Source organism: Nicotiana tabacum, chromosome 17 (assembly GCF_000715075.1).
Source record: "Nicotiana tabacum cultivar K326 chromosome 17, ASM71507v2, whole genome shotgun sequence".
Lineage (NCBI taxonomy): Eukaryota > Viridiplantae > Streptophyta > Magnoliopsida > Solanales > Solanaceae > Nicotiana > Nicotiana tabacum.
In genome coordinates, this window is record NC_134096.1 from 125912327 (window position 1) to 125935818 (window position 23492).

At 41.7% G+C, this 23492-nt stretch overlaps 2 protein-coding genes across 3 annotated transcripts; both read right to left on the reverse strand.

Annotated features, from left to right (window-relative positions):
* Positions 1 to 11640: 11640 nt before the first annotated feature.
* On the reverse strand, positions 11641 to 18504 carry LOC107825588 (uncharacterized). Of its 2 annotated transcripts, none has more exons than XM_075235039.1 (10): positions 18169 to 18504; positions 17336 to 17472; positions 17112 to 17242; positions 16615 to 16725; positions 16221 to 16502; positions 14173 to 14372; positions 13582 to 13861; positions 13109 to 13219; positions 12271 to 12462; positions 11641 to 12052 (listed from the first exon to the last, which is right to left on the reverse strand). In XM_075235039.1, exons 3-10 carry the CDS (start codon positions 17202 to 17204, stop codon positions 11708 to 11710), a joined length of 1614 nt encoding a protein of 537 aa, XP_075091140.1. In that variant the 5' UTR covers positions 17205 to 17242; positions 17336 to 17472; positions 18169 to 18504; the 3' UTR covers positions 11641 to 11707. The 2 variants fall into 2 exon arrangements, with proteins under 2 accessions (XP_075091140.1, XP_016507946.2); XM_016652460.2 differs by having other exon boundaries at positions 17112 to 17246; positions 18169 to 18499.
* A 4045-nt stretch (positions 18505 to 22549) lies between these two features.
* On the reverse strand, positions 22550 to 23276 carry LOC142172097 (uncharacterized). Its single transcript, XM_075235870.1, has 2 exons — positions 22940 to 23276; positions 22550 to 22569 (listed from the first exon to the last, which is right to left on the reverse strand). The coding sequence occupies exons 1-2, from the start codon at positions 23274 to 23276 to the stop codon at positions 22550 to 22552; spliced, it is 357 nt and encodes a 118-aa protein (XP_075091971.1).
* Positions 23277 to 23492: the final 216 nt, after the last annotated feature.

Below are 23492 nucleotides of genomic sequence, written 5' to 3' on the forward strand. Positions count from 1 at the left end.
TTTCGTTGTTCAAATTGCAACCTTTCTTTTACCCCTCACTTAAGCCTTTGTACTTGATTTTCTTAGCAAGTTCTCACCCTCCATCTCCTCATTCTCCTTTATACCTCCAAACCTTTTTATCCAAATAAAAATGGCAAACACTTCCATGACCGTTCCCCAGAAAGATGCTCATTCTTCTACGCAGCCGACCACTGAGGTCGAGGAGACCGCCCCTGATGTGGTCGTCCTCGAGAGGTCTGCTCCGGGCGCTACCACTGAGGAATCGGCAGCCGAGCCCTCTTTGAAAATGTTCGTCCCTAGGGGGTGTTTGGTTAATGATGACTTCAAGGTCTAAAAGCCCTCTTCGGTTCAAGGCCTATGTGAGGCGGTGTCACGGTACATCTGCTCCATTACTGAGGACATTCTTCCCGCAGTTCAAAAGGACTGCGGCTGGGCGGATAAGGATGTAGTGATTCACGGGCCCGATGACGACATCACTACCCATGTTGAGGGATATCCTAGTGTTTACACTTATCCCTTCACATTAGGCCCGGTAGATCCGGTCATCTTGGACTTTTGCATGAGGTACGACGTATGCCTCGGCCAAATCCACCCATCGTTGTGGAGGATCGTGATCCTCCTCCGATTATTTGTGAACAAAATCGACTCATATACGTTTACCATCGATCATCTACTCCGCTTGTACAGCCCCCGAATCTTCCAGAGGGACTGATAAAGCTTGTACGTCGGGCCAGCAAAGCCCTATTTTCAAGTATCGACGAGGACCGGGATCGGGGTTGGCAAGGACACTTTGTCCGGGTGAGCACCGCCGACCTCATTCCTGACGAGTGGAGGCCGTTCCCCGAGAAGTGAAATTTATCATGTAAGTATAACTCCTTTAAAACGTTGATTTTATGGTTTATCTTCCCTTTTCTCATTGGTGTTTGCTGTGGTGCAGCCCTCGCTCGAGTCCCAAACGCCATCCCTCGGCTCACGGAGTGGATTAGAGGCATTTGTTCGCAGATGCCTTATGTCAAACGCTCGTGGCGCGAGCTATCGAAAGGCCGCTGGGAGGCCCGTTCTCACGGTAAGATTCCTCTCTCCGAGTAAGTAACACTAGATTTTCTTTTTCAACATTATGCCCTATTTGCTTCTCTTCTTTTTTGTAGGCTTGCCTAAGACTATTGAGCTTAGGCCCTTGGCAGGGGGCGAGGACCTGCCCGTTGATCCTTTTGCTTCGGGGCAACCCGGAACCACAACAGGAGAGAAGAAAATGAGGAGGGCCCCGAGTTCCCCAAGCTCGAAGAAGAAGAAACCAAGGAGAATGTTGGCTCGTAAGCCAATGGAAAGCTCCATATCCCGAGTGCCTGACTCGGATTCACTCTTTCGGATCAAGGACGAGCCCGAGGAGGACGATCTTTTTGTGGCATGCGAGCCGTCTATTCTTAAGGAACAGGTGGTAGCCGAGGGGGAAACGACGCGGGCTAATCCCCCTCAAATTCACGAGGCTGGTACAGAGGTGAGAGTCGAAACCTCTCGAGCCGCTGGCTCCGCCTCGCCCAGTGTTATAGAAATTTCGGGATCGCACTCGTTTACCGAGCACATGTTCTATGAAGCCCGAGCGACGAAGGAGCAATCCAATGAAGGGGCTCATGGAGCGGACGATCCCCTCTGATGCTTCTTTGATGATGTAGACTTAACCGTCCTGGAATACTTCTTCGAGTTGGGTGACTTAGAGGTGCCGAGGAAAATTCCATCCTCAGAGGTTGGTGGGCTGAACTCGAGCCCAAGGTTGATCAACCGGTTCCCCGTTCCGAGCACGGATCCTGGCCAGAAGCGATCAGTTGTTATCACCGCCCTGGAGGATACTTGGGTTCTTTCTGCCCCTTTCGGGGGTAGCTACTACCTCCGGTGCCTGATAACCGAAGAAGATCAGGCAAAAATGAACGAGTTGGATGCGCCATGCTTGTTCAATGAAGCACAACATGCGTTGAACCGGGTAAGGTGTTATCACACTCTTTTATCTTCGAATTTAATTTTTGATGACTCTAATGCCTTTTTTCACATTTTGCAGGCCTCGGTGCTCCACCATGAAACCTTTCTCCAGTACCGGGATGAGCTTAGCCAGCTCGAGGCCGAGGTCAAAGAGATTGATGAGAAGAGGGACATGTATAAGCTTCTCAGCGAGCAACGTGAAGGAGAAATCAGGAATCTCCGAGCTGAGCTGGACGCGGCTCAGAAAGAACATGTCGCCGTGGTGGAACAGGTAAAGATCTTTGAAGTTAGTGACGACGAGTTATGCATTGCGACTAACGGTCAAACCCCCCAGGTCCAGCAGAAGCTTGATCGGATCGACCAGCTTCGAGCCAAGATGGACGAGGTTAAGGTCATGGCCGAAGAGTGGAAGGGCAAAATGGACCTATTGGCTTCAAAAAAGGAGACTGCCCGGGAGCAGCTGACCTCGGCTGAGGTCCAACTTCGAGCATCGAGGGAGAAAGCTGACGCCCGGTCCCAAAAAATCAAAGACCTCCAGTCTTAACTGGGCTCGACCGTGGTTGAACGGGATACCCTTCGCAAGGAGCTTAAAATGGCCAAGTCACCGGAGGAAATAACCAGGGTTGATGTTGAAGAGACGGTGGCCCAGTGCAGAGTTGACGTTGAGGCAGCCCAGGACCGCCTGAAAGTCACTGTAGAATACTTGAAGTGGCAGTCCCGAAGAGAGGCTCTCGAGGAAGTTCATGCATGGGGTTTCGACCTTTCGATCGAGATCGAAAATGCTAAGAGGCTCGAGGCCGAGGCCAAGAAGTTGGCAGATCCCGAGGACGAGGAAGGCTCCGAGGGTTCCGGCGAATCCGAGGGTGGAGAAGACTCCGATGGTCCCGGTGACGAGGCGGGCTCCGGTGAAGATCAGGCTTAAGTGCCTTGTAGATTTTCTTTGTTTTTGTATTTTTGTATATTTTTTTGAGGCCGTTTGGCCTTTGTAAATATCTCTCTCTCTCTCTCTCTCTCTCTCTCTATATATATATATATATATATATATATATATATATATATATATATATATATATATATATATATATATATTTTTTCCCTTTAGCAATTTTCGAGTTTGTTTCTTTTGGCTTTTTCTTTATGATTGCAAAGATTTCAAATGCCTTAGCACGGAGTAATAAGGTCTTATTCGGAGTATCGAATAAGGCTTGTTCTCGATGTAATTTTGCTTAAAACTCGCGGGGGCTTGGTATGACCGGAAGTTTTCCCCAAAGTGCTTACTTAGAAGTTCTTATATTATAATTTTGCCGAGGGTAGCCTTTAAACTGGTTTGGAATTTTTGAAGGCCTTATATTTTGGTTACGGGTTTCGGACGTCTCCGAGCCGTTTCTAGGATGTCCGTAGCCTTTTAAGTTTGGGTATTGCCCAATAGGCTTATTACCCCAGGCTTCGATACCCGAACCATCCGAGTTTGCCCAGGACGACAGTCCCAGAGTGGGGGTGGTCGTAGCCTTTAAAGTTCTGGCACTGCCTAATAGGTTTTTGTGCCCCCGGACTTCGACAGCCCGAGCCATCTGAGTTTGCCTTGGACGACAGTCCTCGAGTGGGGGTAATCTCTTAGATCCGAATAGAGGTGGCCCTTGGGCTCGATGTCCTTAAGGAACAAAATGTAGTAGTTTTAGGAGACAAAATATGTATCTGCAAGATAGAAACTTTCTTTCATTTCTGTGCGTAACATACAAGATTGCAAATGTGTACAAACTTCGTTTTATGGCTTAAGTGGTCTATGTGGACACGGTTCATTTGACTGTTTGGCCATTGCAATAAATTCTATCCACCAAGCCCAGACTGTTTGAGCACAAAGTTTCCTTCCTTGCTAAAATCACTAACCGATAGTGATTACCCCCAGTATTCGAGGCCGATCGTAAAGAGGGCTCAGATACTGTTGATGTGACCCTCAATTCCGGTTCATATCCAGTCTTCAATTCTAAGTTAGCACGGTCTATTGTTGCCTTATTAAAAACCTTGCCGGAAAATTCATTTGGGACAAAACCGGTTCAAGGGGAAAAGAGTGCAACGCGTGCTTTCAGGCCTAATAACCGCATCATTCTTTGGCTGTTGCCTGCAAGTGTTAGTTCAATTCGTAATATATGTAAAGAAAATAATGAATGTGGTCGTACCTTAGCAGTAGTACCGTTTTAAATGGGTCATGTTCCAGTTGTTCGGTAGTCGCTCACCGTTTCTTGATTTGAGCTTGTATGATTCTTTATCGTTGATACCGATAATTCGATACGGACCTTCCCAATTCGGTCCCATCTTACCTTCGTTTGGGTTCCAGATGTTTAGCGTCACTTTTCTTAACACTAAGTCCTCGATATTGAAGTGTCGGAGGTTGGCTCTCCGGTTGTAATACCTTTCGATCTGTTGTTTATGGGCAGCCAACTGGACGAGGGCGACCTCGCGCCTCTCGTCCAACAGTTCCAGGATCGGTTTTTCTCCTTCGACCGGTATTATCGCTTCGGCACCATAGACCAACTAGAACGAGGTGGCCCCGATACTAGATTTTGAGGTCGTATGATACGCCCACAGGACTTCAGGCAAAAATTCTTTCCATTTTCTTTTGGCGTCGGTCAACCTCTTCTTAAGATTTTGGAGTATGGTTTTGTTCGTAGATTCCGCCTGCCCGTTCGCACTAGGGTGATAGGGTGTCGATAAGATCCTTTTGATCTTATGGTCCTCGAAAAATTTACTCACTTTACTGCCGATGAACTACTTCCCATTGTCGCACATGATCTCGGCAGGCATTCCGAACCGGCATATTATCTGGTCCCAAATGAAGTCAATAACTTCTTTCTCCCTGACTTTCTCAAATGCTTGGGTTTCTACCCATTTTAAAAAATAGTCAGTCATAAAGAATATAAATTGAACCTTACCGGGTGCCCATGGCAGGGGACCAATGATGTCCATTCCCCGTTTCATGAATGGCCAGGGTGACAGGACCGAATGTAATACCTCTCAGGCTAATGAATCATCGATGCATGCCTCTGACATGTGTCGCATTTTCGCATGAACTCCTTTGCGCCTTTTTCCATGTCGATCTAGTAGTAGTCGGCTCTGATTATCTCACGAACCAACGATTCGGCACCCGAATGGTTCCCGCAGGTGCCTTCGTGAACTTCCCTCAAAACATATTCGGTATCTCCCGGTCCCAAATATATGGCGAGCGGGCCATCGAACGTTCTCCTGAATAAGGTATTCTCTTTAGACAAGATGAACCTAGCCGCCTTTGTGCGCAAAGCGGATCCGAGGATAGTTTTCCGGTCTTCAAGTAATTTATATACTTGTTTCTCTAGTCCTAGGTTAAGCTTGTCGAGTTTATCTCGGCGTTGCCTTCTTCCACTATTGATTTCATGAGATGTACGCCCGTTCTCAAGTTTAATTCGTCGTCATCAACCGACGATCCTAAGTTAGCAAGAGCCCCGACTTCGTTGTTTTGATCCCGAGGTACATGTTGCAAAGTCCATTCGTTGAACCGATGTAACATCACCTGTAGTTTCGTCCAGGTACCTTCGCATTCGTTCTTCTTTGACTTCGAACGTTCCATTGACTTGGTTCACCACAAGGAGGGAATCACACTTAGCTTCAATCACCTCGGCCCCCAGGCTTTTAGCCAGTTCGAGACCTGCAATCATGGGCTCATACTCGGCCTCGTTGTTAGTCAATTTTACAGTTCTAATAGATTACCTAACTACATTACCAGTTGGTGGCTTCAACACGATGCAAAGTTCGGAACCTTCCGCGTTCGAGGCACTATCTGTAAAGAGAGTCCAGATTTCGGAGGAGGTCCACGAGTTCAACAACAATTCCTTCTCGACCTCGGGTATTAGGGCCGGCGTGAAGTCGGCCACTAAGTCTGCCAATATTTGAGATTTGATGGCGGTTCGGGGCTGATATTCGATATTATACCCACTTATTTCCACGGCCCATTTGGCCAATCGTCCCCAGAGCTTGGGTTTATGCATTATGTTGCTCAACGGGTAAGTAGTCGTGACACATATGGGATGACATTGAAAATACGTTTTTAACTTCCTAGAGGCGTTTAGTTAAGCGATCGCCAATTTTTCCAGGTAAAGATACCTAGTCTGGGCCTCGCCTAAAGTCCTGCTAACATAGTAGATAGGAAATTGCGTACCTTCCTCTTCCCGGACTAGGACTCCACTTACCGCTATCTCGGATACCGTTAAGTACATGTACAACCGTTCATCTGCATTTGGAGTATGAAGTAAAAGCGGGCTCGAAAGTTACCGCTTGAGTTATTCCAAGGTTTGTTGACACTCCGGGTTCCATGAGAAATTCTTCTTCTTCTTCAATAACGAGAAGAACAGATGGCTCTTGTCGGAGGACCTTGAAATGAATCGGCCCAAAGCGGCTATGCGCCCGGTTAACCTTTGAACGACCTTGACATTGTCCACCACGGTAATGCCCTCTATGGACTTGATTTTATCGGAATTGATCTCGATTCCCCAATTAGAGACCATAAATTCGAGAAATTTCCCGGACCCGACTCCGAATGCGCATTTCTCCGGATTCAGCTTCATATTGTATTTCTTTAATATGTTGAAGGTTTCTTGCAAATGTTTCAAATAGTCCTCTGCTCGTAGGGACTTAACTAATATATCATCAATGTAAACCTCCATTGATTTTCCTATTTGCTCTTCGAACATCCGATTTACTATGCGTTGGTAAGTGGCACCGGCGTTTTTTTAGTCCGAATGGCATTACGTTATAACAGCAGGTGTCGTACTTAGTAATGAAGGACGTTTTTTCATGGTCGCTCGGGTCCATCCGAATTTGGTTGTACCCAAAATAGGCATCGAGAAAATTGAGGAACTCGTGGTCGGTCGTGGCATCGATCATGCGATCGATGTTGGGCAAAGATAAAGAGTCATTGGGGCATGCCTTATTCAAGTCTTTGTAGTCTACACACATTCTTCATTTATTCCCCATTTTAGGGACTACCACTACACTTTCTAACCAATCCGGGTACTTAACCTCCCGAATAGATCTTATTTTAAGGAGTTTCGATACCCCGTCTTTGATGAATGCATGCTTGACTTGGTGTTCGAAATGAGGCCTCCTTTTCTGTTTGACCGGGTGGAACTTCGGATCCAAGCTCAGCTTGTGAGTAGTTATTTTCGGCGGGATCCCTGTCATGTCAAGGTGGGGCCAAGCGAAACAATCTATGTTAGCTATAAGAAACTTAATGAGTTTTTTCCTAAGCTCGGGACTTAACCCTGTGCCTTGCGATCGAGGAGGTGCTTGATCAGTCTGACTTGATCCAATTCCTCGACCGTTGATTTGGTGGCGTCGAAATCGTCGGGGGCTATGAAAAACCTGGGAACTCCGCAGGCGTCATCCTCACCCTTCCCCTGTCTTTCTGGTTCTGTCGAGGCAGGCATCAGTGATTGCTTTTTGTCCTCTTCTTTGGTGACCGATATCGGACCCTTTGGTGTCAAAAGTGCGGATATCGAGACCACCTCGTCAACCGTAAACATCTCATTTGCGACCGGTTTGTTCTCCGTAAATTGTTTTAATCCCTCTTGGCATTGGGAATTTCAACACCTGGTGCAGTGTCGAGGGCACTGCCCTCATGTTGTGAATCCACGACCTCCCGAACAGAGCATTATATCTCATATCTCCTTCGATCACGTAGAACTTTGCTTCCTGGATGGTTACGGCGGTGTTCACTGGTAATGTTATCTCTCATTTGGTGGTCTCACATGCCATGTTGAATCCGTTTAGAACTCGGACTGGAGGCACAATTTGGTCTTGTAGACCCATCTGCTCTACGACTCTCGATCTGATGATATTGGCCGAGCTACCTGGATCAATTAACACACGCTTAACTCAAGATTTATTTATGAGTACAAATACTACCAGTGCATCGTTGTGTGACTGCACGATGCCTTCAGCGTCCTCGTCGTTGAAAGATAAGGTTCCTTCTGGCACGTAAGCTCGAGTCCGTTTTTCCCTTGTGATAGATACTTTGGTGCGCTTTAACATTGGCCCCTGGGGATGTCGACCCCACCGATGATCATGTTAATGACGTACTAAGGTTTCTCCTGCTCTATCTGCTTATTAGAGTCCCTATTCCTGAAATGGTTTTTGGCTCGATCGCTCAGGAACTCTCGGAGATGTCTGTTGTTGAATAATCGGGCTACTTCCTCTCTCAATTGTCGGCAATCTTCAGTTCTGTGATTGTGAGTGCCATGGTATTTACACATTAGGTTGGGGTCCATTTGGGTTGGATTAGATTGTAAAGGTCGAGGCCACTTGGTGTCATTGATGCGTCCGATGACAGATACGATGGCAGCAACATCGCCGTTGAAGTTGTACTCTGATAACTTCGACGCTTCCTTAGGCCCGATGGGCTTGTCGAAACCGCCTCTGCTCATGAATCCCCAGTTATTTTGACCTTGATTGCTTCTCTTTTCACTTCTCATAGGGTTTTGCCTACACCTATTACCTATTCGGTCTCCATTGTATGGTTGATACCGGTCCCTATTTGATCGTGGTTCACGATCAATGTCTCTTTTGGATCTGTCAATAGCTTTGACGGGATAAACGGATCTGGAAGGGGCCCCAAGCTGATCATCTTCGACCCTAAGTTTTGATTGATACCGGCTATGTACGTCGGCCCAAGTTATAGCCGGATATTCTATTAGATTTTGCTTCAACTGCTGTGAAGCCAATGCGCTTTGAGTATTGAGTCCCTGGGTGAAGGCCTGAACGGCCCAATCGTCTGCGACCGGAGGCAGGTCCATTCATTCCATTTGAAACCGGGACACGAATTCCCTAAGCATCTCATTATCTCTCTGTTTCGCTTTGAAAAGGTCTGACTTCCTGGTCTCGACCTTGATGCCCCCGGCGTGTGCTTTCACGAAGAAGTCTGCAAGCATAGCAAACGAGTCAATAGAATTAGGGGGTAAGTTGTGATACCATATCATAACTCCCTTTGACAAAGTTTCCCCGAACTTTTTTTGCAGGACAAACTCGATCTCATCATCCTCCAAGTTGTTCCCTTTGATGGCGCACGTGTAGGAGGTCACATGCTCATTTGGGTTAGTTGTTCTGATGTACTTAGGAATATCAGGCATGCAGAACTTCTCGGAGGAAAAGGTTTTTGAACAAACTTCTTGGAATCCAGGCCCTTCAATATCGGTGGTGCTCTTGGGATTTGGTCGACTCTGGAATTGTGGGTTTCCACCTTTTTGTCATTGGCTTCAATTTTCTTTTCTCCCGATTCTACCCATTTTTTCAGTTCCTCGAGCATTTTTATGATCTCGGGGTTAGTCCCGGGTTCAGCTTCACTCGGCCTCTCCGTGACTGGTTCGTTTCTGCGAGTGATTTCCCGGGACGACTCGGGCTTAACTCTACAGGGGGTGCGGCTTTGGTTCTGCAGCTAGGCTATCGCTACTTGTTGAGCCTGTAACATTTCGAAGATCACTTACAAATTGATCCCATCTCCTTCACCGTTGTGTGTATTTTGGGCTACCAATCGGAATCCCCTGCAGACGTTGTTCTCAGGATCGGTAGGCAAATTCGCATTGATGGCCACATGTGAGTTGGCATTGATTGGGTCCGCGGCCGAAACTCCATTGGGATCAACATGGGGCACCTCGTTACTGGGTACCATATTGTTGTTCTCGCCATGGTGAACGGACTCAGGATCCACGTTTAGAGGGGCAGATTGGGAGTTCGACATTTTAAACTTTGACCTGAAATTAAAGACACTTCAAAGAACAATTATAAAATAGGGTGTGTTATGGAAATTTGTATCAAATTACCATTATTATCCTTAGCCCCACTGTGGGTGCCATATTGTTTACCCTAAAAAATGGATACAATTAAATTTGTAAGTAGTTTTAAGGATACGTGGATTTATTCAATACAAACGGTAAAGATTGCTAGAATAAACAGATAAGAGATATTATAGATTATCAAACCGCTTGAAAATAAGGGGGAGGGGTGATTCTGGACTCGAGACAGCCTCAATGAGGTATCCGTCTTCAATCCCGGGCTTATAATAATGAAACACTGGTCAGCAAGAAAAAATAATAGTATATTGACTTGGTATGCGTGTTACAATGTACTCAATGAATAATGAAACCCTATTTATATAGTAGGGGAGTCCTACTCTAGGTTAAATTCTATAAAAGGTAAAAAATCTTTCGTTTAACTAATCACCGGATTTTCGCCGGTACGTGCCGAGATCCACACCGCGATACCCGGCTGGTCACGGATATCACGACCTCATGTTAATCATGTTCGAGTGCTCGATAATGTTCCCTGAAGTCTTTTAAGATTTGGACCGATACCGGGGTCACGACCCCGATAGTCTCGAAGGCGGGCATCGTGCCCCAAGAACTTGTCTCGATGAGTCCCTTACCTTGATTCCGACTCCTTGCCATCACGTCCCTCACTCGATTTATTTTATCAGAAACCGGACCGTCTCATGGGTCCGGTTTCACTCGTATACAACTTTAATAAGGTATAAACCTTCAAATGATTAGTGATTAATGATCTTAAAGTTCAACGAAATTTAACGCATGTAAGAGTAAGTTTTTGCTAGATGCACTTTTTATTTTCTTTCTGTATTATTTTTTTTTCTTTGAGATTATTTTGGTCTTAAAAGGCAGATGTGTCAATCACCCGGTTATTTGCACTACCAATTCGACAAGTTAATAATACCTCACGCTCAATGTTATTTAATATTATATTGTATTTTTAGTCCACTTTACAAGGGTTCAAACTTCAAACGATGAAATTTTCCATTATGTTTTTTTTGGGGGTAAATGAAGGATTTTATTAACCAACTGAAAGAATTACATCAGAAAAGAATTTCCATTTTGTTAAATGAAGCTCAAGTACAATATTCAAGGAAATTAGTAATTTAAAACTTTATTATTGGACTTCTAAATGATTGATGCTGCAAGTGTTCCCTCTCATCGTAGCAGACTTATTAGTTCTGATAACAGTCTTCCATCAAAACGTTCACTAGTTTGATTTCACCAATTTGAAGTACTAGTATGATATAATAGTAATGTTAAAATTAGTAATGCTTGGATTAATTATGTTAAGATTATTAGTGTATAAAAATAACATGCATAGCATAATTTTTTTTAAAAAATATTTATTTACAAAAATACCCTCCAAAAAATATTGGAAAAGGTATTGAAAGGATAGTTCAGTCTTTATACATGCTTATCCATGTATTAATAACCATGGTATTGCTAATGTCATGGTTTGCTATGTATAAGAATAATATTGAAAATGGTATATATTAGTTATACATAGGTTTGAAAAACACTTCCAAACAAGGGATTAATAATATCAAAGCTAATATATCCTAACAAACGACCCCTTACTATAATCTTGCTTTTTCTTCTGCTAACATTTGTAAAACCAGTTCTTCCCCACTCCCAAAAGTGCTTTAACTCCAACCAGCAAAATTAATGCCGTCACAAAGAATCGATGAACAGCAAATGAGAAATATTAGCCATCATCACCATTGATGATAGCCCACTGAATGTTTGTTGATAGGAAATCGGGTCAAATTTGATGCTCAATACCAACTGATTGATGGGTGCGAAGATACTCGTCTCGTGCTACTAAAAGATTTTCTATGCTTTTGCAGGTAAGTTGGGAGTCATATACATGTATACAAATATCGATATCATGCAGTAATGTCTATAAAACAAATTTTACTAGGAGGACAAGCGTTCAAGCAGCTATAAATTGAAGAATGAAACTCATATGAGTTGGGTGAGGAGGGGATAACATCAACCCAGTCTTTATCTACCATCTCCACATACTGATTTGGCTTTAAAATGGCTTCAAATTGAAGTTTGTCGATCTTCTTAGTCAACTTCTTTGCAAAATCAATGGAAAATACCATGTTGAAGCGTTCTTCCGAGTAGCCAGCATCCCTGAAGACTTGGATCCCCGCATTGGCTTCACGAGACTTAGTAAAACCAAGTAGCATCTCGCCATTTATGCAATCTTGATTGCCAGAACAGACCTGTATTGAGCACCAATTAGTTACACAGATTCACAGCCCATACGATTCCTCTGATAATACCAATTAAAACAAGGGGACAAGAAAGAGTTGACATACTATTTAAGACAGATCTAGAAGTACAAGAAAGAGGCGCTAATACATGATATTTAAGACGCCAATTGCACTTAGCCAGAAGTAAAATGCACAAGTCTACAACTAGCCAATATCTGAACTCTGACCTGAATATACTCCACGCCCATCACATGTAAATGCTCTAGTAGGTTATGTGCTGAGAGCAAAGTAACAATTCCTCCTGATCCAGCTGGTTGTTGGAGTATCTCCCAAGGTGATTTCATCAAAATTTTATGTTTGCTTTCTTCTTCCTGTGACGCAGTGACGACGGGGAGTTTCTCTTCTTCCAAGAACCAAACCTGTGAATGACACAACAGGAGTAGAAACTAAGAAATTGCATGCTGGTAGACCTGTTATCAGGTCAATAATGATGATAAAATTTTCTTCCCGCAAAAGAGAAAATGAATGTAGTTTACATCAAACAATTCAAAAATAAAGCGAAGAAAACTGTAGCTACACAGCTGTTAAATACTCTTATCTCAGAAATTGTTCCGACCTACCAAAATTAACCATTTCCAGAATTAGCTCCAATACCCAATAAAATGGAGAAACTCGTCCACTTTTTCATAGAGATAATAGTTTAAAGTCTAAAACACTGGCTATAATCATGCCGTAGAACTTCCCTCGGAAGTAAATGAGAATGATTTGGTCTTTGCTTTATTTGGCCCAGTGTACGGGATTATCTAGAATCAGGAGATGCAACATGATTAGGCCATAACATGACACTCTTTTCACAACTGCAGGTCATACATACGACTTAGAAGAAGTATAGCTGCACCGATATTGTTTAGAGTTGCTATACCTGTTTTGAAGCATGACTGAATGAGTGAAACTTTCACAAAAAAGATATGATGGATGTATGTGATTTAAGCTCCTTATAAGATAATTCTGTACAAGCTTTCTATCTGGCATGTAACTAATTACGTAGCAAAGATATGCATCTACCTTCTCGGAGTTGAAAGAGAAGTAGTCATGATCCATGAACAATTGTTTGAGATATTCAATAGATTCAGCGGGACACACCAATATAAGAGGTACAGACAGCAGGTCCTCCGTCTGCAATTGACAAAGAAATCAATCAAATCATGTGTTCAAAATAACTATCTCCAACAAGACAAGTAATCTCCCTGCATCATGAGAATATCCAAAACTAAACAAAAGGGACATGCAACTAACGTGTGAATTACACCTGCATGTATACAAAGTAAACATAGCAGAAAAGGCATAATATTACTTGCCCCAAATGGGCTGCAGGGAATGAAGTGAGTCACTGGCAACTACTTCAATCCTGAATGGCCATATGGGAGAGAGCATTCTGGTGAATTAAATTTACAAAACAATATGCCGACTCTAGTCTACTACTGAAGGAAGGACCACCTTGAGCAGTCTGAGGCTGTCATCTACCAATGCCTGACCACCTTTAGCAGTCTGAGGCTGTCATCTACCAATGCCTTGATATGCAGATAGGCAATGTCATTATTATGAGAGCCAACAGGCTCAGGAATAGAAGACCTTCCAAGCATTTCTCCCAAAGCTAAAACAATGGCAACCTTGCCGCAAGATATGAGGCCGCGACCCTGCTCTTGCACTTTAGAACCAATGTTGGAATGTTCCACATTTTCTTTAGAAAGGAATTCTTTTGATATTTTAAATGTATTTGAAACTTCTAAAGCATTAACAAAGTCTGGAAAGCTCCATCTGCAGCAAGAACAAAATTGTCGAATTTGTCAAGGCAAATTATAGTAACCCCCCCCCCCCAAAAAAAAAAAAAAAAAGAAAAGGAATAAGAATGAGTATGATCATGAGATGAGACCATGCATTATGTATGAAAATCAATATCAGGTAAATGAACCTAGCCAACTTTCTTCAATGCATTTGTACTTAACATTTAGGATATGAGATGTCGGGGTAAAAGATCAGTTAGCCTACTTAAAGCTTGCATGACGCACACTTTAGCAGGTCAACAAGTATCTAATTCCAAATTATAGGAAATAAACTAAAAGCTGCACCTCTTATATGGCATCTTAATATTCTGCAACGCATGCTGAAGCAACATTGAATTTACATCAACTATCTGGTCTGCAAGGAAGCTCCTTTGGCTTTTCTCGCCGTATCTAAAACCATGAAAAATATGATCTTGTTCCATTTCATGTAATTTCTTCTTGGCTGCTATAAGGCGTTTCTGAAACTTTTTTCTCTCTTTCCATTCCTGAATAATGCAGAATATGAACAGTGTCAAAAATGCTAGATCAATGCTATAGAAGTACCTGCGACAATCAAAGATGACCACCGAGAGAAAAGCAACTTTAGAGGCACTTTTCAAATGAGCAGCACTAATCTGGAGCAGTTAAGTGTGAACTCTCATCAAGAATTGCCGTGTCATTGAGCTCAGATAACAGATTTAAGAATTTTATTAACGGAAAAGGGTTAAAAATGCTCCTACACTATTGGAAAAGGTTTAAAAATACCCTTCATTCACCTATTGGGCTAAAAATACCCCTCCATCCACCTTTTTGGTTCACTTGTGCCCTTTGACCGTTAGGTCAATGCTGAATTAAAAATAATAATTATTTAAATTCCACGTGGCAACTTCTTATTGGCCAAAATTAAAACATCTAACCCATTAGAAAGACCAACCCATATCTACCAGTTTTTCATACTAACCCGCTTCAAACAATAACCCGACCCGAACAAAAAGTTCAACTAAAAAAAAGAGGCCCCACTTCTATCAAAACTCCATGGAACAAAAGCTCCATGGAAGTTGCAGCGAACACATGTAAATCTATGGGTTAGATGGAAGTGGGGCGTCTTTTTTTTATTTGAACTTTTTATTAGGGTCAGGTTAGTGTTTGGGGTGGGTTAGTCCGAAAAACGGATAGATATGGGTGGGTTTTTTCTAATAGGTTAGATGTTTTAATTTCGACCAATAAGAAGTTGCCACGTGGAATTTAATTAATTATTTTTCAAATTCAGCATTGACCTAATGGTCAAAGGGCATAAGTGAACAAAAAAGGTAGATGGAGGGGTATTTTTAGTCCAATAGGTGGATGTAGTATATGTTTAGACCTTTTTCAATAGTTCAGGGCATTGTTGACCCTTCTCCGTTCTATTCATGATAGTAAATGCACAATCTACGAGAAAAGTGGGTAATCAATTACTTTAGGGATCGTTTGGTACGCGGACTAAATTATCCCGGGATTAGAATCCCGGGACTAATTTATACCACATGAGAGATGGGATAAAATAATCCCACATTTGATAGGATAAGGTGGGATAAGATGGGATACCCTGGATTAAGTCTGGGATTAAATTTATACCTTGTTTGATTGGCGGTATATACCTTCAACCTACATCTTATCCCACCTTATACCTCATACCAAACGACCCTTAGATGTTAGAGAACCTATCATGGTGCATGTTATTTTTTGATAATCAAATTCCTTATTGATTCACACCAATGAGGCATCAAAAACTATTCACGATGTGAATAGATGGTGCAAGTACTATCTTCTAACAAGTGAACCAATCATCTGTACTTCTCTTTGTACAAAAAGTGTTATTTATAGATGTGTTCATATATCAAACTAGCGAATGAGTCAACCGAAAGCCGAAGGTGTGGAGGAGCACTCCATTGAGTAAGGTTTTTAGGATAAGAAGAGATAAAGACCGGAAATATGCACTGCAAGTTTAGCTACATAAGAAGAAAAAAGGTGAAGTGAGATTGGTGCCTAACAAGATGGCCGAAAACGTAATACAGAATTGAAATAGGATGACTGAAATGGATGAGAGATATGGGATGTGTGATTACAAGATAACTAAAATGAAACACAAAGTTCTATATGCTGTTAGGCCAGCAATTGAGTAAATGGTACGCCTCAGATGTCCAATATACTTATAGGAAGAGTGTCATAGAAATGCAGATGCTAAGATGAATCGGCTAAACAGTGCTGGACAAGATTAGATATAATTGCATATGATGCAAGTAAATAGAGAACCCTGTAACAGCATGTGTCGATATAATAAATTCTGGCAAAATAGTGAAAAAGAAGCAACTCACAAGCTGTCGCCTCTCTTTCTTGGACCTCTCATCAGTACGGATATTTAGCTCTAGAAGACCTTTAGGAGGTGTAATCAACATTTCCCTTTTACTCAAATCAACAGTTGGAACAATTGCTTCAACAAAAGGAACCCATACAAGCGGACCAGATGCCCCTCCTTCCAGCCTTGGCTTTCCATTTCGATCTGATAGACTAATATTCGAGTCAAGCTCAACATGTAGGAGATCACTAGCTCCACTGTTGAAAACATTAATAACAGTTCCCACTGGTTCTCTAGTTTCCTGGAGCACATATTAGAAAATTCCTTCTAAGTACGACTCACCTCCAATAGAAATTAAACTAAAGAAACATCTACTTTTGGCGAAACTCAGATTGATGCCTTGGAACACAAACCTTTAGAAAAACTCTCATCCCAACAAGGTCACGGGTGTAATATTCACCTTCTTCCAAGACTGGTCTATCTTCGTCCTTCACTAGTACAGTCGACCCAACAAGTTTTTGAGCCTGAGGAAAATTGGAAAAACAAGATATATCAAACTTTTATGCCCAAGGGTTAAAAGTAAGTCCATTTCCAAAATATGCCTCAGAAAATACACAAGACTGGCATGAGATTGTAGTAAGCTGCCATTTACTAGGCTAGCAACAATTGTCATTGGTTGACAAAAGATGAGCCAAACATCGTCCATTTTATAATAGTGCCATATAAAGTTCTTCACCTTTAGTATACATGACATTGCCACTTGTTTTAAATGACATAGTGTGATTTGAACATGCATGATTCAGAATTGGTTCATCATAAACGAAAAGATAAGGCACATGGTGCATGAGGTAAAACAAAATAGTGGGGGTCATGAAAACGCAATGTTATTACATCGTTACACTGACATCACCTGCTCTACTGTGTTGATTTCATGGAATCTAAGTATCCAACTCTTCTGTCCTGGATGACCTCTTCCCTCCACTAGTTCGATTTCTTGAACCATCTCTCTCCCTGAAACTTGCTGCCTCAACCATCGCCTTCCTGGCTGAATTAATAGTGATTTCATACAAAGGATATAACATGGCAAGCCAAAACAAGAATTCAGCCCCACTATTAAGTTTCTGATAGTTCTACCTTGGAAAATCGCAATTCAGGAAAATCAGTCTCGGCCTTTACCCGAACCTCTCCTTGAAGCCCATGAACACTATATATGTACCCAGTTTCAACAAAGACTCCCTCTGTTTCACTAGTCTCCAAGATCTCCTCGGTAGCTGAAATGCGACAGACATAAAAAGGTGTTTACTTGAGAGCTGTGTGATTTTATAAAAACTGTTCATAATCTTTCTCATGAGTGAGACTACTTTGATACTCTAGCCCAATTTAGATGCTTGACAATCATTGCACCGACTCCACAGACGATAACAAATTCAGATGAATTGGTATTATCATGATGAAAAAGAAAATTTAATTAGACAGCATACACTAACATAAGCTGATATCCTTCCTAGATAACTGAATATCATATGTAAATTTTTTATATTCTGTGTTTGACTTGAAGCAAGAAACTTGTAATTGGATTAACAAATTTAAATATTGCCTCGCACCTGCATAAGGTTAGGGTAACAACATATCATACTTAAGAATATACAAAATATACTTACAGACAATACAACTAAAGATTAACCAGTGTCGAGCGAATAGTTCAGACAATACAAAATGACACAAAATTCCAGGTTTTGCTCAGTTCTAGAAAAATAATCCTCGATAGAGTACGATTGTCATAAAGAAACATGTTTCATTACCACAAACTAGAACAGCAGGTTGAATTAAAGAAAAACTCTTCAGAGAAAGCACGCAAATTCAGTGCAGAAACCCAGTTAGGAAAAAGTCAGAAAAAAATATAAGAATTATGAGTTGAAGCTCAATAACCAAAAAAGATTGAAACTTTAATGAGAAGGAGAATTTACCAGTGCAGTGACGCAAAGGGAGGGTGCTTTGGCGAACATGGAAAATCTTGAAGCTTGATTGAGCAGGAAAAGAAGATGGGTTTGTCAAATGCCCAATGCTTTGATTTCGAAAGGGAAGTGTTAGTGTTTGAGTAAAGAAGAGACCAACTGGAGCAGAAGAGATGGCGTTTGAAGAACAGGAAAGAGCTGCGCACCCCTGCATATTTTCTTGCCTCCACTGATAACACTGAACAAAGAAGAGTGTATTTTGAAAAGAAGAAAGGAAAGAAAAATCTGCAAGATAGAATCTTAGTACAACACTTTCTGCAGATAGTACAAATATTCATGGTTCACCATGAAGTTATCAAATGGACATCCCAGGTGGTTTTATTAGATGTTAATTGAACAAATGCAAATGTTTCAAGCATACTAACGCCTCATTTATTTTTATCAAGATTAATGCGTCTAAATCTAACTATACAAATGAATATTAATATATGTATTAAAATTAAAATATCTAAATTTAAATAAATATCTGAATATTAAGATATTATATTAGAGATCTGAATATTAAATAATTAATACTCTTTGTTTTCTCTACGCTCGAATGTGTAAATATTGTCTTTATTAAACAGTAATAAATATAAATTCAAATTAAATAGTACTAATTAATCTAACACTGTAGAAATAAATTATTTTTAAAAAAATATATGGTGGTTGGTGGTGATGATTGGGAACATTGGTGGTTGTGGGTGTCAACTGGGTAGCAGTTGGTGGTGGTGGTGGTTCATAGTGGTGATTATGAGTGATATATGGTGGATGACAGTAGTAATTAACAGTGGTATTTGATGGTGGCGGTGGCGGCTGATAACAGTGACTTGACGAATGACATATATGGGTTGATAGCGGTGATTGGTAATTATTGTGGTAATGGTGGTTGGCAGTGATGGTTGTAAATGATAGCTAATGGTAGTGAAAACTGACATTCATGCTTGGTACCAGTGGTATTTTTGGCCGAGGATGGTGGTAATGGGTGGTGGGCTAATGAGTGGTGGTAATCTAGACAACGGTAGCAGCTGTGATGGTGATTAGTGGTAAAAGTGTAGGAGTAATAGTGAAATATTATTTTTATAAAAATTCTTGAATGTATAACATCTTCATGATATTAAGACCCTATCCAGTCCCATTAAATGGTTGTAAAAATTTTATTTTAAAAAAAACCTAAATGGTTAAGATCTGAATGATTAAATTGCATATCTAATAAACAAATGCACCTAATGACTGAGGTCTGAATGATTAAGATTTAGACATTCATGTAATTAAGTGCAAACAAGCGAGACCTAAGTTTATTTAAAAAACATAACTTTAGAATAATAATTGAGACATTTCATACGATCCATATGCGAACTCGTAATTTTAGCTCATGCTCTAACCTCACACGTGTTTAGCCCGTTTATCCTATAATACTATAAGTAATCTTTCTTGATATGTAATACTCTTTAATGGACAAGTGAGGCTTGCTCAGTTGGTAAAGCACCTCCACTCACGGCCGTTAGGTCCTGAGTTTGAGTCACGCTAGAGAGGATCTATAAAAAATACCTTTTGTCCTAAAGTATTGTCTCTTTAATTATAGTGGGTACTTTATGTCTAATTGTGCATTTTATAAATTAAAAAAAGTGTTATTTTTTTATGTAGAAATTGTTTCTCAACAAATGCTAGAAAAGAAAAAGTATTGCACTATTTTTGCAAAAAAAAATTGAAAAAGTTTTGTAGACATCGAAATTTTAACGGAGCAAGCTCATACGAAATTTTGGCTAAAACCTAAATTCAAGACATTACAAGACTACTAATGAAATTATAGTAGTGTATTAGGGTTGCTTGGAGGCTACTCTACCAAAACCCTAACTTGGAGGATATTCTACCCTAACACTAGGCCACTCCTATAAAAAGAGTTACATACTCCCTTAAAAAAAACATCTTGAAAAAATGGAGTTCATATCGAAAATCCCATAAACTCACGTATACTCACAAAGAGATCAAGATGTGGTCGAATAATTCTTGATAATCAAATACTTCAAGAAGATCCACAACATACTTTCATGGATATCAAATAAATCCAAGGAAGTCTACATCATCATACGTTCGAGAAACACGCTACTCCAGCCCTCGAATCATTAAAAATATTTCGGAGGAATAATCAACGGAATAAATAGAATTGTACCCGCAAAGATTCATCAATAAAATTATTCTTCTTGCACTTTATTTTTCATATTGTGAAATGCAAATAAATTAGCACGCCTAGTGGGACCTGTTCTGTCCTTGATCTCTTCCTCCTATAAATCGAAAACTATATGTTTCAAAATCATCTATTGTGATTGTCGAGTACTTTGATAATATGCCAAATTTACATGTAACCTGATATATTTTACCCATACTTTGATGTATTTTTAAGTGTTTTGAAGGTTAAAATATGACCAATTGAGCTTAATATTTGAAATTTGTTATGTAGGAAGTCAAGTGTGAAAAATAGAGGTGATTTGAGCAATAATGCAGCTAAAAGGCAATTACTGAAGAAATAAAAGAAAAATCGTAACCGAGACAATGAAGTAACTACCTATAGCACAGGAAAATTACGGGAAAATTGTGACCCAGACAGTGAAGTAACTTCTCATAGCACAAAAAAAGCTAAGGAAAATCTAGAATTTCAACCAAATCCTATGTGAAGCACAGCTATAGACAATAATAACAATAACAACCTAGTAAAATTCCACTAATGGGGTCTGAGGAGGGTAGTGTGTACGCATACCTTACCCCTACCCCAAAGGAGTAGAGAAATTATATCCGAAAGACCCTCGGCTCAAGAAAATAAAAAGACAAAAGGATAAAAGGAGACAATATTAGTATCACCACAACAATCATATGAAAAATAGGAACATCATGAAATGCAGAAGAAAGATACAAAGCAAAAGCGATAGTTAGTAAATAGGACATGCACTGAAAAGCGAATTAGTAAAATACAATATTGTCACTAGCAATCTTAGACAAAAATCCTACCTGGCTAGTCCCACAATGGTACGAAATAAGTCAAGACTCAACTACATCCTAACCTACAACTCTAATACTCGACCTCCATATCTTCCTATCAAGTGTTATGTCCTCAGAAATCTGGAGCCTCGCCATATCCTGTCTGATCACCTCTCCCCACTACTTCTTAGGCTGTCCTCTACCTCTTCTCGTGCCCTCCACAACCAGCTGCTCACACCTCCGTACCAGAGTATCTGGGCTTCTCCTTTGAACAAGTCTGAACCATCTAAGCCTCGCTTCCCGCATCTTGTCATCAATGGGAGCCACGTGCACCTTCTCCCGAATAACATCATTCCTAATCTTATCTATCCTAGTATGCCCGCACGTCCACCTCAACATCCTCATTTCTGCTACTTTCATCTTCTGGATATGTGAGTTCTTAACGGGCCAACACTCAGCCCCATATAACATGGCCGCTCTAACTACCGCTTTATAGAACTTACCTTTGAGTATTGGTGGCACTCTTTTGACACACAGGACTCCAGATGCTAACCTCCACTTCATCCATCCTACCCCAATATGGTGTGTGACATCCTCGTCGATCTCCCCTCCTCTCTGGATAACCGAACCAAGGTACTTGAAGCTGCCTCTACTCGGGATGACCTGTGATTCAAGCCTCACATTCACGCCCACTTCCCCTGGCTCAGCGCTGAATTTACACTTCAGGTATTCCGTCTTTGTCCTGCTTAGCTTGAAACCCTTAGACTCAAGAGCCTGTCTCCAAAACTCTAGCCTCTCGTTAACACCGGCTCGCGACTCATCAATCAGAACTATGTTATCGGCGAATAGCATGTACCATAGCACCTCCCCTTGAATATGGTGTGTTAACGCGTCGATCACCAGGACGAATAAGAACGGACTGAGCGCAAAACCTTGGTGTAACCCCATTACAACCAAAAAATGCTTAGAGTCGCCTCCTACTGTCCTAACCTGAGTCTTAGCTCCATCATACATGTCCTTAATCGCCATAATGTAGGGAACCGACACACCTTTTGCCTCCAGGCATCTCCAGAGAACTTCTCTAGGAACCTTGTCATACGCTTTCTCTAGGTCAATAAACACCATGTGTAGATCTTTCTTCCTCTCTCTGTACAGTTCCACCAACCTCCTAACAAGGTGTATAGCTTCTGTAGTCGAACGACCTGGCATGAACCCGAACTGGTTGTCGGATACAGACACTGTCATCCTCATCCTCACTTCAACCACCCTCTCCCACACTTTTATGGTATGACTCAATAATTTGATACCCCTATAATTGTTACAACTCTGGATATCACCTTTGTTCTTATACAATGGGACTACCGTACTCCACTTTTACTCATCCGGCATCCTCTTCGCCTTAAAAATAACATTAAACAACCTAGTCAACCACTCCAAACCTGCTCTCCCCACACACTTCCAAAATTCCACTGGAATCTCGTTTGGCCCGGTCGCTCTGCCCCTACTCATCTTACGCATAGTTTTCATGACCTCATCAACCTCGATATACCTGCAGTACCCAAAGTCACGGTGACTCTCGGAATGCTCCAATTCGCCTAGCACAATATCCTGATCCCCTTCTTCATTCAGAAGTTTATGAAAGTAAGTCTGCCATCTCCTCTTAATCTGGGCATCTTCCATTAATACTCTACCATCTTCGTCCTTGATGCATCTCACTCGGTCCAAATCCCGAGCCTTCCTCTCTCTCAACTTGGCCAGCCGGAATAACTTCTTCTCCCCGCCTTTTTCCCCAGTTCCTCATACATACGACCATAAGCCGCAGTCTTAGCCTCTGTGACCGCCAGCTTAGCCTCCTTCCTAGTTGTCTTATACCTCTCCATCCATGCTCGCCTCTCCTTCTCATCTATGCTCTCCACTAACTTTAGGTACGCCGCCTTCTTAGCTTCCATTTTACCTTGAACCACTTCATTCCACCACCAGTCTCCTTTATGCCCACCAGAGACGCCCGTCGAGACTCCTAACACCTCTCTCGCAGCCTCCCTAATACAGTCTGTTGTCGCTGACCACATTGTGCTCGTGTCACCACTGCTCATCCAAGCTCCCATAGCCGATAACCGCCCCTCCAACTCTTGGGCTTTATCCTTAGTTAAGGCTCCCCACCTGATTTTCGGACTTCCTCGAGTAGACATTTTCCTCATATTTAACATAATACCAACGTCCATCACCAAGAGACTATGTTGCATCGCGAGTATCTCACCCGGAATCACCTTGCAATCCTTGCACAGTCCTCTGTTACCTCTCCTGAGGAGGAGATAGTCAAT